The sequence below is a fragment of the Hydra vulgaris genome, chromosome 14 (assembly GCF_038396675.1).
Source record: "Hydra vulgaris chromosome 14, alternate assembly HydraT2T_AEP".
NCBI classification, from domain to species: domain Eukaryota; kingdom Metazoa; phylum Cnidaria; class Hydrozoa; order Anthoathecata; family Hydridae; genus Hydra; species Hydra vulgaris.
The window spans coordinates 13,010,001-13,027,783 of record NC_088933.1 but is presented as its reverse complement, the minus strand read 5'-3'; the positions used below and the strand labels follow the sequence as shown (position 1 = coordinate 13,027,783).

At 28.4% G+C, this 17,783-nt stretch overlaps 1 protein-coding gene across 7 annotated transcripts in view; it reads left to right on the top strand.

Annotated features, from left to right (window-relative positions):
• The window catches only part of LOC101240051 (RB1-inducible coiled-coil protein 1), a 56,020-nt gene that overhangs the window by 33,615 nt on the left and 4,622 nt on the right, over positions 1 to 17,783 (top strand). For 4 of the 7 annotated variants that reach the window (XM_065817754.1, XM_065817756.1, XM_065817759.1 and 1 more), the window contains exons 16-22: positions 98 to 156; positions 245 to 2,454; positions 2,536 to 2,624; positions 8,005 to 8,027; positions 8,172 to 8,218; positions 8,291 to 8,406; positions 8,751 to 8,772. In XM_065817754.1, the coding sequence (XP_065673826.1) occupies positions 98 to 156; positions 245 to 2,454; positions 2,536 to 2,624; positions 8,005 to 8,027; positions 8,172 to 8,218; positions 8,291 to 8,406; positions 8,751 to 8,772 (2,566 nt within the window). Of the gene's footprint in view, positions 1 to 97; positions 157 to 244; positions 2,455 to 2,519; positions 2,625 to 8,004; positions 8,028 to 8,171; positions 8,219 to 8,290; positions 8,407 to 8,750; positions 8,773 to 17,783 lie in introns of those variants that run through there. The other 3 variants (XM_065817755.1, XM_065817757.1, XM_065817758.1) reach the window with 3 other exon arrangements.

Below are 17,783 nucleotides of genomic sequence, written 5' to 3'. Positions count from 1 at the left end.
GTGTGTTTGTGTGTGTGTGTGTGTGTGTGTACACTAAAATTTGTAATTTTTTTTGTTAATTATATATTGCATTATTTATTTGATAATATTCTTGAAGGACAACATTTTGTTCAGAGTTTGATTCCTGGATTAGATAGATTACCTACTCCCTTTGCTGTAAGTGTTTAAACTTCATAGGAACTGAAATTTTCTGTCAGAAATATTACTATTTATCTATTCCTAATGTTGTTAATTTTTTTTTTAGGAAGATCTTCCTGTAAGTTGTGATAACGAACTTCCAGAAATTCAAGTAGAAGATATTCAATTTATTCAGCAACATGTACCAGACCTTGTGTCAGAAATGAACATGTCTGATATTATGCTTACTAGCACACAGGTTCAACATTGTTTATCACAGGATAATCTTCAAAAGCTGGCCCAGGAAATACCTGATGTATATTTCAATGAAACGCAATTTGATCAAAAGTTAACCATGAGTGCATTAAAGCGCGAGATATCAGCTGTTAATGAAGAATTTCCATTTTATGAAGATCCTCCTTTTCGTGAATCAACTGTAAATACTGATGACGAAAATTCAGATTTTGATCCAGTTTCACTAAGCTCTTTAGCTGATGACAAATCAGATGATAGTGATGCTTTATTTCAATCAGCTGAAATGGATTTGTCAGATAACACAACTCCAGTTATATCTCCCGTTTTAGGAAAATCCAGTTCAGTGCCAATAGATATAAAACTATCATCCAAATCAACTCATGATGAGTTAGACTTTATCTCAGATTCACCATTATCAAAAAATATTTTTTCTCCTAATAACGTTTCTTCATCTTCATCTCCTCTAATAAAATCATTTAAAAACCTAAAAAATAATTCTAACAACAGTCTCTCACTGGCAAAAGCTCTAAAATGTACCCAAGTGACTAATACTCAATCTTCAAATTTGTTCCTTAATGCTTGCAAAGAGGTTTTGTTACTTAAATCCAACCTTTGCAACGCTCAAACAGATTTTCAAATTATGTATCAAATCACTAACAAGGACTTGTCCAATGTTAAAGAACAGTTTCTTGCAATTTGTGACACTGTTTTACCTGCAAAATGTGAAAGTTGCTTACTTTTACAGAAAGATGTTGACAAACTCATTGATGAAAACAATCAATTCAAAAAAAACTATGATAAATTAAGTTTAGAAAGTTTGAACTTGAATGAACTTTTAAAAGCAAAAGTTGAAGCTAGTGATTTAATTAATAAACTTGAGATAGAGGTAAAAAATTCTAATACGCGCATTCAGGATTTACAAATTCAAGTGGAAAATTTGAACAAAAATCTAGATTATTTGTACAGCCAAGAACAAAAGTATTGCAACGAAAAGTTGCAAGTATGTAGTGAACTTGATAAGTGTAAATTGGAACTCTCTACCAAGTCTCAAGAGTATGATAGTCAGATCACTGTAGCAAGGAATGATCTATCTAACCTTCAAAACAAGCTTCACACTCAAGAAAGTAGTTTCTTGCAGAAACAGGCTGCTCTGCATTCTGAAATTCAAAGTAAAGATATAGAAATGCAAAAACTAAATGAAACAATATTTTCTCTTTCTGAGAAAATAAAAGAAAATGAAGATAACTACAATTCATCTGCAAATAATTATAAATGTCAAATTGATACAATTTCAGCTGAACACAATAAATCACTCAATGAAATTGCACAGCTTACTAATCAGCTTAAAGATTGGGAATGTAAGCTAGTTACAACGCAAGGTTTGTTAGCAACTACACAAAGTACCTTAACAACTACTCAGCAAACAAATGAGTCTAACTTGGAACATATCTCAGTACTCAATTTACAAATTAAAAAACTGAAACAGCTGCTAAATGAGAAGCACAAAGAAATTTCACAAGCTAAAGATCATCTGGAATATCAAAAGCAGTTAAATTTCAACCAAGTAATCAATAAAATTAAAAAAGAAAAAGACATTCAAATTCAAGATGCTCAAGCAAAGTGCACACAGTTTGAAAAAGAAATAGTTTTATTGAAATTAAAAATTGAAAACTTGAACCAAGAAATAACTACTCACAAAGATGGTTTTAGTTTATATGAGGATGATGTTAAAAAGATGAAGCAAACCATGATGGCAGACATAGAAAACTTAAAAAAGGAAATAATTGAATTAAAAAATTCCAACAAATCATTAAAGTATGAAAACGAGCAACTTTCATGTGATAATAAACGAATTTCAGCCGAAGTTATTAGAATAAGTGAAGAAAACACTTGTTTAACTGCTTCGGTAGATGAAATTGCACAAGAAAAGTTGCGTGTCATACAAGAATTAAAAGTCCAGTACAATGAAGCATTAGAAAAAGAAAAAAAAAATATTTTACTTAGTTTTGAGTTAGAAAAAGTATCCATAATGGAGAAATGTGGAAGATCTGAGCATATGATAAGAGCAAGCAGCTCATTAGAGTGAGTTGATTATGTTTTGATAATTGCTGAAGGTTAGAATTTTTAAGTCTAGTATTATTTTTTAGGTTTTAAATAATTTAGGGAAGGAATTGATGAATTAGAAGTAGACAGACTGGTTGAAAAAGTCAAAATTTTAGAAGAGGAAAATACAAAGCTAAAGAATTCAATTGGTAATTTTTTTTTAATAATTCAATTTATATTTTTAGTTTTGTATGTAACAACATATGTTTGTAACAACTTTTTTACATTATTCTTGTTTAATGACGATGATGTTTTAAAATTTTAAAATGAATTCAACTTGAAATGAATTATTATTAAAATTAGTTATAAAAGTTCAGCTGATAAGTCTCAGGACTAAGTAAAAAAAAACAATATTTTTTTAACAAAATTCAATTTTATTATTCAACATAGGTGCCTTTAAGGGTGATAAACTGATTGTAGCAATTGTTTAACTTTTTAATACCATTTTTGTGAAACAATTTATCTTTAGCCTTAAAATAGGCCTCTGTTTTGGCAATCACTTCTTCATCGGTCTTAGATTTATTCCCACAAGCATTCTCTTGAGATCTGCAAACAGTGACAGTAGTCGCTGGGGGCTAAATCTGGAGAATACAGAATACCGATGGGGAAGCAATTTGTAGCCCAATTCATGCAATTTTGCCATCCTTTTCATCGGCTCAAACCGACCTCAAAAACATTTAAAGTCGGCATAGCTGATTGCTGTCTAGCTGAATGCTGATATATATATATATATATATATATATATATATATATATATATATATGTGTGTGTATGTGTATGTATATATATATATATATATATATATATATATATATATATATATATATATATATATATGTATATATATATATATGTGTGTGTATGTGTATATATATATATATATATATATATATGTATATATATATATATATATATATATATATATATATATATATATATATATAGATATATAGATATATAGATATATATAGTTTATTTATATATATATATATATAGTTTATTTATATATGTATTTGATTCAGTATATATAATCTTTTTATAATTATGCTGAACTTAATGCTGCTGTTACTGCCCACACATCTTTAACAAGGAACTCCTGGCAGTCATTAAAGCTATGGCAATGACAAGAAAGAGTCTCTCAGCACGTTTTTATAAGGAAGTATAAAAAATTATAATACAGATATGTAAATATATATCTCATAAAAATATGTCATTTAAAATTACGCAAATGTAAAAAACTTATTTGTATAGCGTTAGGTACTTAGATGTTACATTAATTACGTTTGTAAGTGTAAATGTCTATAGCATAAATGAGTTTGTATGTGCTATATGGAACAATCGTGGGTTTTTTTTAATTTTTATTTTAGGAGCCACAAAATGATTCAAAATACAAAAATATTTCAACATCCCTATCAAAAATTTCTGGATCCATCACTGCCACTGAAGTGTTAGGATGTTGACACTAAGGACAACGCGCTTTTTTAGCAGAATACTCTTAATAAACACAACTTTATCACGTAAAAAGTATATTAAAATATAGAAACAAATATGTTATATGCAAATGTAAAAGTTCAACTTATATAACATTGTGTACAAACTTCAGTAAGTTTAAATATAAATATATAAGTTGCGTTTGAGGGTCGTAGATGAAACGATCGTGTATAATATTTATACGAATCTTTTTTCAAGAAAAAAAAAGCGCAAGTAAAAAAGTTATATTTTTAAATCAAATAATTTTTATTTTTTATTTTTTGGTAATAAAATTAGACTATTATTTATCTTATAAAGTTATACAATTTATCTAGAAAATATAGAACCACAGTAAAAAAGCCATTAACTTAATATTTGATTGAAATTTTCATAGTTTCCTGAAAATTTGCCCGCAAAAACTTTGGCGAGTGCATAAAAAGCGCTTGCCAAAAAAAAATTAAAGCATCTTTAGAAAATTACAATCACAGTTCATTCAAATACTTTTATCAATAGTCGTGAAAACACTTTTATGTATAAACTATTTTGTTTAGAATTTGAATAAATCATTCGTTTTGCCATATCTATTTTTATTATCTAATTTAGAATTTAAATGAAATGTTGTTGTTTTTTTTTTGTTTTTTTTGTTTAATTATTTAGTATTTATTTAAAGCATTCTTTTTACTGTTTTTATTTTGATTTAAAAAATAAAAATAAAAATTGGATTGGCCAGATTTAAAAAATGAATTTTTTAAAATCCGACCAGGTCATTTTAGTGCTATATGTATATATGTGTGTATATTTGAATATATTATATATCGTCGGAATAGTGCAAATCCACGTAACTAGCATTGGCTACTATATTTGAATATTAATAATTTTAACAATAAATGTCTATTATTGACATTACAAAAAACATGAATAATACTCTTTATACTAAAATGAAACCAAAATATGTTGAAATAAAAAAAAGTTTAAATTTTAAACTTTTCCAGTAAAAAAAAATGTACTGTAGATACGCGGTATTATCCAATGCTAGTTACGCGGTTTTGCACTATCCCCGACGATATGTTTTGTGATTGTGATAACTTTTGACTGTGATGATATACATTAGCGTGCAAAAGTCTTTTGTTAATGTGTGAATTGTTTTTAAAAGCAAAATATGCTCATTCATTCAACAATTTCTTACTAATACATCTCTCAACAATACTTTTTAAACAAGAATATTCAATTTTTATTTAGGTTTTGCCCTCGTTAATATGACCACCTGTAGCATGTATTACAGTCTTGCAAAGATTTAACATTCGATAGAGTAACTTTTCAATCGTTTCACAACCTGAATTTTTCCAGGCATCTTCGATACTATTTGTAATTGTTAGGCACATTATGCATACCCTTCTGTTTAGCTCATCCCATAGATTCTCTATTGGGTTTATATTAGGTGATTGTTGGTGGCCCAGTCATGATTTTAAGCAATCTCTGCTTTTCTTTTTTCTAATATTTTGAACATAATTTAAAAGTATGCTTAGGGTCATTGTCGTGTTTAAAAAGAAATCCCTTACCAATATTATGAATACCAGATGGCAATACATGATGAATTTAAAATATTATGATTTTATCCAATGTTGATTTGATTTGAACTATATTACCAACTTTTCTTTCTCCAAAACCACCCAAAATCATGACATTACCTCCACCATGTTTTACTGAATAACTCAAACAGTTATCATAAGCATGTTTGCCATCCAATGATTTGACATACTGACATCTTCTGGTTTCAAATAACTCAAATTTTGATTCATCAGTCCAAAATAGTTTTTTTGATTGATCCAATGTCCACAATTTATGCTCTTGCCTACCTAAGCCGTGTTTTTTAATTTACACACCGTAACAAAGGTTTTTTTTAATGCTAAATACATATAAGTATACATATATATACAATATATGTATACATATATATATAATATATGTATATATATATATATATAATATATGTATACATATATATATAATATATGTATACATATATATATAATATATGTATACATATATATATATATATATCAGGCCTTGTTACTAGTGAACGGAAACTTTCGGCTTCGGCCGAAACCGACACCGAAATTTCTGCTTTAACAATTTTTTTACTTTTCCTGTTTCGGCCGAAATTTCGGTTCAAACCGCAACCGAAATGAACCGAAACTATTATAAGATTTTTTTTAAGTTTTAATATAGAGTGGGATCATGACGGTTTCCTAATTGTAATCGTTTGTTAGTAAATCAATTTTTAATTATAACAATTGTAAAAATTTTAATTGAAATCACGTTACATAATAGTTTTAAGTTACTATTCTCAAATCATTCTTAAAATGAATTAACATTTAAGTAAAGCAACCCAAACCAATAGTTTCTTCAATAGTTTCTCAGTGCTAAATTTTAAAACGAAAAATAATCGATAAAAAACTGGTTTATGGAATCATTTTACCGTGACAGTAGGTGATTTCAAATACGGAACTTGCAGTTTGAAAATATCTCGTGGATCGCACTATCCAAAAATTCAATCACTTAGCGGACTTTCATCACATTTAAGAAGTCGTTTACTCTAAAAAATCTCCTAACTGAAAAAGCAATACAACTACCGGCAGTCCTATAAATCTCAAAAATTGATTCACACTTTAAAGAAGGTCTGAAGTTTCTTGTGCGACCGTGGCGCAGTGGTTAGAGCGCTTGCCTTGGAAGCAGGAGATCCAGGCTCAAAACGAGCTTAGGCTATATTTTTGCGTCACGGTAATGAAGGAGGCGTAAACTTCCTGGTTAAATGCACTTCCGCGGTGCTCTGTTATAAGACCTTTAGGTCTTCTATATTTCTGTATTTCATCGAGAAAATACTTCAATTATTACCTTTAATTATTGAAATGTCTTGACATATTATATTCTTTATCAAACTATGTTACATGGTGATTGCTTAGATATATGTAAAATAGTTTTTTTTTTTGCTTTAATTTGGTGATCATAAAAGGTTCAGGGATTTTAAACATTCATTTTCACATTTCGGCCGAAATTTCGGTTTCAGTTTTGGCCAAAATTTCGGTTTCGGCTACGGCTTAACTGAACCGAAATTTCGGTACTTTCGGTTTCGGCTCAAATTTCGGTTTCGGTCGATCACTACTTGTTACGAGAATTCGCTGCGTAGCGAAAACGCGTAACGCATTTCTAAGTAACTCAACTCAGCAAATATATTTTGCATCGTTAGAAGTTATATTGCATCACTAGCGTATTTTCAAGAATATTTGTAAAATAATATTTGTTTATTTTCTTATGATTTTACAGTTGGTTTTTGGTTATTTTATTAACTGTTAATAAATTTTTTCTTATTTAATTTGTGAACTCTTTTTAATAATGTTTTTAAACAATAAAGAGTTTTTTTTTGTTATTTATCAGTTACCAATAACATATTCGTGATCATAATTTATTTTCATAAATTAAACGAACGACATTAAAACTTGACGAATTAACAATAAACAAAATATCTTATTAATAAAATATCTTATTAATAAAATATTTACATCAAAATAAATCGTGCATTTTTTTAACTATTATGACTAAAAATAATTTTTATTTTTAAAAGGAATTTATATATTTAATTCCTTACGATAAAACTTAAAACACTTTACTTTTTTTAACTAATTTTTAGCAACAACAACAAAAAATTATGAAACAAACTATTTCGTTAACAAAAAATCTATTAGTTTACAATTGCGGTTAAATGCTTTTACTTAAGACTTTATTTCTTCCGAATAAACCTCATGTTAACCACAATCAAAAGATAATTTAAATGTTTTAAAAGATTAAAGTTTTTGCATAGCGCAAAACTGCTGAGCGCGTAGGCAAATCGCCTTTTCGCAAGCAAAATGCGAGCTGCGTAACGCTTCTTAACAAGGCCTGATATATATATTTATATTTTTATATATGTATATATATGTGTATATATATATATATGTATGTATGCATGTATGTATGTATGTATGTATGTATGTATATGTATTGAATTTTTATTTTGTATAGATAATGAAAAGAATATAAAAAATGTAAGTTTCAGATTTCTTTTTAAATAAAAAACATTTTGATATATTAGTTACACTATGTAGTGTTTATTTCTTTTATTTTATTTATTTATTTCTTTTTAGATTTTCACATTATTGCCAAATAATTGTTTAGAATTATTTTTTTAGAAGTTGGTCTTAGAGTCATTGTGGAAAGAAAAAATAACCTGGAAGAAGTAAGAACTTGCATTTTTTGAATTTCTATTGAGTTTTTTTAAATATTTTCAAACAAGCAATTTTATTTTTAGAATATCGATTGGAGATGCCATCATAGTGGCTTATGATGAATCAATTAAACAGTATGTTGCTTTATCTGATCAGACTTGTTTTGTGCATCCAGAAAGTTTAAAGCAAATATTTAATGGTAATTTAGAGTAACATTATATTTTTGACTTTAAATTATATACTTTGAATATATCATATTGAGTATTAAAATATTTTATTTTACCAATGTTATACTTTTATTAGAGTAGCGAGAGTTTTATAACAGGTGAACTGACGGAATTTTAAAAAAGAACTATTTAAAAAATGTTAAGCATTAGGAGTATATACCAAAGGTTTGAGCAGAAGCCCCCAAGCCTGGGGCTTTCTAGGTCCCATAGAAACTGTCAGTTTTAAAAACTTCATTTGTAAAAATATTTTTTTAAAGAAGTATATACATTTAATTATTTTTTTGATATTTAATCCCATTATTTTAAATATGTTTAGCATCTTCACAAAAGCAGTTTCCGTAAGTTTATTTTGCTTATTTATTTATATTATGTCAGTATTTTTTCTTCCAGATTTTGATATACATACATACATACATAAATACATATATCATAGATGAGTTTTTTCCGGATATTCCTGGAATCCCGGAAATTCATTTCTCCTTTAAGTTTTGGATTTAAGTTTTGGTCAGTGTGGAACAGATGAAAAAAAGATTTTTGTATTTATGTAAATTTTTGTATGTTTTTTGCATCTGTTCCACACCAATTATTACTACACTTATTCTTTATATGGTCTTTATATGTTTCTTCAATGTTTTTTAGTTAACGATAGAAAAATTATTCATTTAAATATCAAGATTTAAGGTTAAATTTAGGATTTTTCATTACATAAACGTTAATATCTCTAACACAGATGACAATTGCGTAACAATTCTCCCGGTGATTTTAAAAATTTGTAGTTATAATAATAATTCTAAAAACAGATTCAAAAAAATTACAAAAGTTACAGACTATTTATAAATAAACTTATATACTATAATTATATAATTTATAATAATGATAATAGATTTAGAGATACTTTGAAGATTTATAAAGGTTTAATAAGAAATACAGGTTTTATAGACCTAACCGCGTCCACATCGATAATGCAATTTTAGATTTAAGCGTCTCAGTTGGCTCAAAAAATTAAACTATGTTGATGATTTTTTCTAATTCTGTCATTGTTGAGCATTCGGTTCAGAAAGTTTTTAATGAGGGAGTGAATAAATAGCTGTAAACCCCTAAATTTGCTTATATCTTAATATTATAATATATAAGTATTTCTAAAATTTCCTTTTATTTAAAATATAACAATTTTAGTAAAATTTTATACTTTAGGTATAAAATTAGGTTTTTGAATTATGTTTTGATTAAAAACTACCTTTTAAGACTTAACTTTCTGTTTAATTTGGTCGGCACATAGGGAGGTTCAAATCCTCAACTTGCTTTTTTTTTAAACTTTTTTTTTTTTTAAATGCAAAAAAAACTCTATAGTTCTATAGATATTATATTTACAAATTATTATTACAATAAATGTTATATACCCTTTTTAAAAACGTGAAAAATTGAAACATAATTTACATAAACATAAATTTTGAAATATAACTGGAAACATAATTTTAAATTTACATTAGTTAGATGTAGCCACATTTTTTTATAAAACAAGTGCTGAAAGACTGTTTCTTGCCAAACTGTAGTTTGTCTTTAATGGCTGCCGTGAGTTCCGTGTCAAACACGCACAAATAGGTAACGACAGCATTAAATTTGATGTTAAAATATTAGGTCAGTGAAAGTTCACGACAATTAATTGCAGAAATCACGACGCGTCACATCGTGTTTAGAAACTTCAAACAGTGCACTTTAATAGTTCTTTTGTCAACGTCTTCAAATTAAATTTATACATGCTAAAATCAATGTCATCAAACGTATTTAACTATTATATATAGTCAATCTGCTAACTAATCGGTTGCCGATGTTTAAATAGTTTTTCATTCTTTTTAACTTATTTTCTTTAGATATTTCGTTTTCTTTTCTTCTTTTAAAATTTTTTTTTTTTTTGTTGATTTTATTTTTTGTTTAGTTTATTAATTTTTTCTTTTCCCTTTTTCTTTTTTCCTCCTTAAAAAAGATTCCTAACCGTTAGAAAAAAAGCAGCCACAATTTGCGATGTCAGTGCAAAGAGACGAAAATAACTAATGAGGGACAAAAGCAACTAATATATCGTCTATATCTCTCAATGATATATTATATAAACTAGATGTCTAACTTTGATCCAAAAAGTGAAGCCCCCTTTGCCCTTTTTACCAATGGCGGATTAAATTTGTAAACAAGTATTACTTAATTTTTTTATCTTAAATGAAGTAAATATATTTTAAATGTAAATACTATTTATGTAAAAGTGTTAGGAGGAAATTAGAATACTTGTAAAATAAAAATTTATGATTCATAAATTTATTTTTGATTACAAAGGGATTAAAGTCTTAAATAGAAGAATAAAACGACAGACGCTTCTGAAGCATTTATATGAATTATAATATTTTTTAATAAACATAGGTTCATAAAAAAACTTTTATAAGTATTTTATAATTATTAAAACGTGTTTTTGAATTATCTTTAATTTATTGTAGGGATGCCAAATATTTGGGTTTTCAATATTTGTACAAATACCAAATACCCCAAATAATGACCCCCCAAATATTTGTTCAAATACTAAATAGTAAAATGTATGAAAAAAATCAATTGATTTTAATTCAAATTTTAGCTTTTATTTAAGAAGTGATATTTTAAAAATACAAGCATATTCAATTTTTTTTCTTTCATTCTATTACGAAGTTTCCAGCTACAGAAAAGACTCTTTTAACATCTGTCGATGTTGCTTGCACAGTTAATAAGGTGTTGTAGATCATCTGAAGTTTATCTGTACGTTCTTTTGTTCCTTCAAACGCCTTAATTTCATTTTTGATCGAAGTTTTGACTGTTTTCTGGTTTTTTACAAAGTAGTTGATGGTGTCATCAAGCTTGGATGTTGTATTTGAATCATTTTCATCATCATTTTCCTCTAACAATGATTCTGCAAATAGTCTTGTATTGAGTTCCTTAATTTCTTTTCTAATAGTTAATTTTGACAAATATTTAAAATAATCATTTTCCATTTGGATAATCACCAGTGTGAATAAATATCAATGTTGATATTAAATCGACATTTCTTTGTGAATCAATTTGAGTTTTTAAATTTTCGAGCATTTTTTGCGAAATATCACTTTCCTGTGCGTTGAGTGTGTTGAATAAATAGATAAATGATCCTTCTGCCACCATCAAATTGCAGCATTTAAAGCTTAATTTTTTAATAACTTCTTCAACAGGAATCAAACAATCTATTGTCTTTAACTTTAGTTTCAATGCTGTCATCATATGAACCTTCAAATTCAATTATTGTAGATTTTACAATTTCTTTCAGTTCATAAAATCTCTGCAACATAGGAAGTACACTATTCCATCTTGTCTTGCAGTCAAATAATAGAGTTAACTCTTTACAGTTGTTTCTTGGACATTTTCTTTAAAGCGAGCAATTTTCAATGGAGATTTTTGAAATTTTCTCACATATCCTCGAACAACTGATATAACATCAAAGTAGAATTTTTCTATTGGTAAAGAGCTTTCTTGTTCATCAAAATCTAGTTTTTCATCAAAATCTTCATCTTCATCATCAAGTTCAACATTATCATTATATTCATCTATCTCTTCATGATCTTTTTGATATAAACAGTCAACAATAGCTAAATTTATTCCATGATTGTAACAAAGTTGACTTTCAAGATAGCATATTTTTTCATTACGGAAGCTCCATCGTTTATAGTTGAAACAATATCTTCTGAAATGTCAAGTTTGATGTCCTGGAGTTTTTTTCTGACAATTGTTTTCAATTTTTCAGCATTACAACTACCTGATCCAATATATAAGTTAATGCAAATTGCTTAGATTCAGTGCCGTTGTGAATTTTGATATTTAAATATCTCTTGAATGTATTATCAGTCCACTCATCAATTATTGTACTAAATTTCTTTCGCATGACTTTAGACTCTTAAATTTTTAACACAAATTCATTAAGAACTTCTTCGTAGTTTTTTTTAATGTCTTCCCAAACTGTTGATCTTGATTTAGGCATTTGATGACCACGTGATGACAAATATAATTTAGTAGCATCCAAATTTATTATTTGATTAATTGAAAATCCATCTTTGGCTGCACATTTTGATATTAACAACTCTTTAGACTCTTGAATTGTAAAACTTGATATTGGACATTGAATTTTTTGATTACTTGGACCTTCTGTTGATTCTGATGAATTCTTTCTTTTAAGAGATATATCCATGCCATTTTCAATTTTAAAGGATTCATCAAATTCGTTGTTCCATAGGCTTCAGCCTTTGCCCTTTTTACTAATTGCAGACTATATTTGAATCGGTGAATGTTAAAAGGGCGGAAGTCTAATGATGTAAACTTTCGGGAAACTAAAAAAAACTGCATTTTCCCCGTAGTAAATTTTTGATAGTAAAAAACATACTCTTCAAAAAAAAATTATTAAACCATTAACAAAAATTTACTACAGGGGAATATTATAATAGTGACATTTAACATTCATTACTTATTCAAATTAATTACACAATTAATATGAATGATAATCATGCCACAAATTTAATCATAATCATGCCAATTGCGTGATGTTATAACTTGATAATCATAATTTATGATTATTAAGTTATGACGTCACACAATTTGTGGCATAGAAATCATATGATAAAAACTTAGAGTAAATGCATGATTGATATATTAATAAATTTAAATTCGAAATAACATTGTTGACTTTTAATTAGTGAATTGATGCATTTAATATTCGAAAAATCTGAGCAATGGTATGAATTGTTGAAGAAAAATCACAGAATTCATGGTAAAGGATCGTCCGTAAATTATGCAACGCAAAATATATTTAAAATACAGAAGTAGGAGATATTAAGCTCTTTTACGCTGTGATTTTCATTAAACTTAATGGGCTGTTTTTATTTTTTATTTAAATTAGGACTCTATGAGAGAAAACTTTACATATTTTTTTTTTTTTTTATAATCTACCTCCCCAAGGCCGAGAAGGCCTCTACAAATGGGGACGCTACTTGTGGTTATAACCCTCTTTCAACTCTTTAACTCCGAAACACAAACCTTGACGAACAAGACTGCTGCATGGAGAAACAAGTTGAGCGCGGTACTATTGTTTATTGTGAAAGTTTATTGTGAAAGTTTGAGTTACATAATTTATGGACAATCCCTAAGCACGGTATTTGGCTAAAATCGCGGGAATCACGGCCCTTGCCAAAAATCGAGGAATTCACGGCATCCGTGACTTCGTTAGTTTTCACTGACCCTAGATATGCTTTCTATAACTGAAATTTTCACAAAATCAATTTTCTTAATAGTTTTTTTTTTCTTTTTTTTTCTTTTTGATTTCATTCAAATTGAATTTATTCAATTTAACTTTTTTGAATAGAAGTTCCTTTCGAATAGAAATTCTTTTTTGTAAGAAGTTAATTGATATTTTAAAAAGTTCGCATGATTATATAAAATATATATAATTAGTATAAGTATATATATATATATATATATATATATATATATATATATATATATATATATATATATATATATATATATATATATATATATATATGTATATATATATATATGTATATATATATATATTAATGTATGTATATATATATGTATATATATACTATGTATGTATATATATGTATATATATATATATGTATGTATATATATGTATGTATATATGTATATATATGTATGTATATATATGTATGTATATATATGTATGTATATATATGTATATATATATATATGTATATATATGTATGTATATATATGTATGTATATATGTATATATATGTATGTATATATGTATATATATGTATGTATATATGTATATATATGTATGTATATATATTAATGTATGCATATAATGTATGTATATATATACATTAAGGGGTAAACAGATTCTATCTGTTGGCCAGCATCGCACCCCTTCTTCATCTATTAGGCTGGCGCAGATGTATTTACAATACATTGTTTCCAGTTTAGGATGTCGAATGCTGGATCTTCTTGACTCAATGCATGGGTTTTGCTTGTGTCTCTGTTTTAATGATTAGGCAACTCATTCTATTATCTCCTAATGAGGGCACAGCTCTAAAACTCAGTTTTATAGTTCTGAGGCCGGCAGGAAGTCAGGTTTCTTGAACTCTGTGGTAGCTCTCAGAGAGGCTGATTCCATCAACAGCTGTTAAATATCAAAGTATTAACAGTGCCATGTTGCGCATGGATGGTGTCCCTGTTTGTACTTTTGGTGTGCATTGCGGAGGCCACATTTGGAGCCCTTTGTCACAGCTTAGGGTTTATTAGTAGTAATGAGGCAATTGCTTGGGCTATTAAACGGTGTTCTGAGTACTATCTTTGCTTTGAGTCAAATTCTTCTATCTAATTTTAAAATGAATAAAGTACCAAAAACTATAAAACACAAAAAACTATCATCATCACCAAGTTCTCTAAACATATCATTCACTAATATTTGTGGTCTTCGAAGTAACTTTTCTTCTGTTGAGTCTTATCTCTTGCAAAGTTCACCAGACCTACTTGCTCTTTGTGAGACTAATTTGAGTTCAGCTGTCTCATCTTGCGATCTTAGTGTTGATGGTTATCTTCCTTTAATTTGTAAAGACTCCAATAGTCACATGCTTGGCCTCAGCGTTTACATTCGTAAGAATTCACCCATTTGTCATGAAACTAGGTTTGAATCCACAGACTATTCTTTCATGTGCTTTTGTTTAGCACCACTTCACTCTATTGCCTTTCTCTTTGTTCTATATATCACTCTCCTTCATCTCAAGACTGCACTCTTTTTGACATTATTTCTGATCATATTGACCAAGCCCTCTCTCTTTATCCATCAGCTAATATAGTTGTTGTCGGTGACTTTAATGCTTACTACTCTGAATGGCTTGGCTCTAGTGTCACTGATTCTGCAGGCATTAAAGCCCACAACTTTTGCCTTTCTCAATCCCTAACTTAAATAGTCAACTTTCCAACTCACTTTCCAGACAACTTGAATCGTTTATCTTCTTTACTTCACTTATGTCTTGTTTCTGATCCTAGTCAGTGCTCAGTTTCTCAACAAAGTTGTCATCCTCAGTAGTATAATACAACAGTTTTTAGTAATAAAAATTAAAATTTTTAAAACGGAATAAATACATAATATAAAAACAAAACAAAAGTTTATTTTTGAAATTTTTAGAATTTCGAATTTAGAAGAACTTTTACTATAGATGGCAGCATTGTGTACTTTCATTGTTATAAATTCAAAAAATTTAAATTTTAGTAGGCTTAGGCTACTGCAAATGCATTAAATTTTTTTTTTTAAATGAAATATTAACATTAAGAAATTAAATTGTATGCAGAGCAGACAAAGTAAGTCATTATATTAATTTTATGTTTCAAAAATTTTGTAGACTTACATTGTTATTGTTTTAAATCCCAACCCAAGTATGGTAGATAAATCTGAAGAAACTTTTATGGACATTTCAAAAGAAAGCTCATCAAATTCAGTGTGGAAATATTTTCTACGAGGGAAAACAAATCAGGTAGCGAAATGCATGCAATGCAAGCAAGTTTTAAAGATATTGGGTGGATGTACAACTCCCATGCACACACATCTTCGTTCTAAACACAACACAGTTTTGAACAAGCGAAAGTTTGATGAAAATACAACAGCTTCTACATCTGACAGTAACGATAGTGTTGTGAGCACAACCAGAAAAACGAACACGATCATTGATTTTTTCAATTCAAAAAAAGATGAAACTTCTCCTGCCGTAGTAGCTAGAATGATTGCTTCTGATGGTTTACCGTTTCGTGTTTTTTGTACGTCAAACGATTTAAGAAAATGTTTAACAATGCGTGGATTCGGTGATATTCCAAAATCACCCACCAGCATACAGAAAGTCGTGATGGATTATACTAAAAAAATTAAACAATTGCAAATTGCTGAAATTAATCAATTAAAAAAGAATTTATGCTTTAGTCTAACATTGGACGAGTGGACGTCCTCTCGAAATAGACGTTATATGAATGTTAACGTTCATGGGTCGAAAAATATCTGGAATTTGGGTCTTTCTCGAATTAATAGTCGATTTGCGACTGAAAATTGTGTAAAATTGTTAGAGGACAAGTTAGAATCATTTCAGTTAAATATAAGGAACGATATATTTCGTGTATTGTAACTGATGGTGCTTCTATGATGCAAAAAGTGGGTAGATTATTACCATGTGAACAAATTTTGTGTTTTGCTCATGCAATTCAGATTGCAATTGTAAATGTGATCTACAAACAAACAGAGAAAGAGGTAGACGAAGATGATTATGAGAGTGTCCTAGATCTGGACTCTGATGAAGAAGATTTAAGTGATGATGAAGGAATGCAAGTGGGGACGAGAAATAAATGTGATGTAGAAATTACTGAAAAGTTTACATTGCGAAATGTAATCATGAAAGTTCGGGTAATTGTTCGAATGTTTCGACGTTCCCCTTTAAAAAATGAAGTGTTGCAAAAACATGTGAAGGAAGATCATGGAAAGGAATTGCAGCTATTGCTTGCTTCGAAGACTAGATGGAGTAGCCTGATGTCCATGTTAGAACGTTTTAATCTTTTGAAAAGTTCAATAAAAAAGGCAATAATTGATATCAAAAGCGGATACATTTTTGAATGATTCAGAATGGAATATAATATCTACAGTTTCTAGAAATTTGAAGCCTATAAAATTAGCCGTAGACGCGTTATGCCGTGCTGATGCAAATTCACTTTCTGCGGATGCAACATTTACGTTTGTGTTAGAAAATTTTGATGAGAATGAAGAAATTGGCTGTGAAATGAAAAAAGAGTTTGAAGTTCAAATTAATCGAAGAAGAACTGTGGTATCCGATGTTCTTCAATATTTGCATAATGGGGGTAAAACCAAAATTCACAAGAACATTTTGCGTCGCTTGAAAACTGAAATAACCAAAGTTATCATATCCCTAATCCAAAGACTTAGTGGTGAAGTAGCATTAGAAATAGACTCGACAGTATCTGAGTCTACTAAAATGGATGACGATAAACCTATCGAATCATTGGAAACTCAGTTATCCTTGCAGGAAATTCTTCAGCAAAAGATAAAGGAATCACTCTCGGAATCACGATCAAAAGTTCTACAAAAATCATCGATTCATTCCAAAATTCGCAGTGAAATGAAATTTTGGAATGAAGGGGGATCCCGCGGAATGCTTTTGGAAGATCTTTACAAAAGTTTATTAACAATTCCACCAACTAGTGTGGAGTCAGAGCGCGCTTTTTCCGCTGCAGGAGCATTTTCAACAAAAATTGGATCAAGGCTCAACG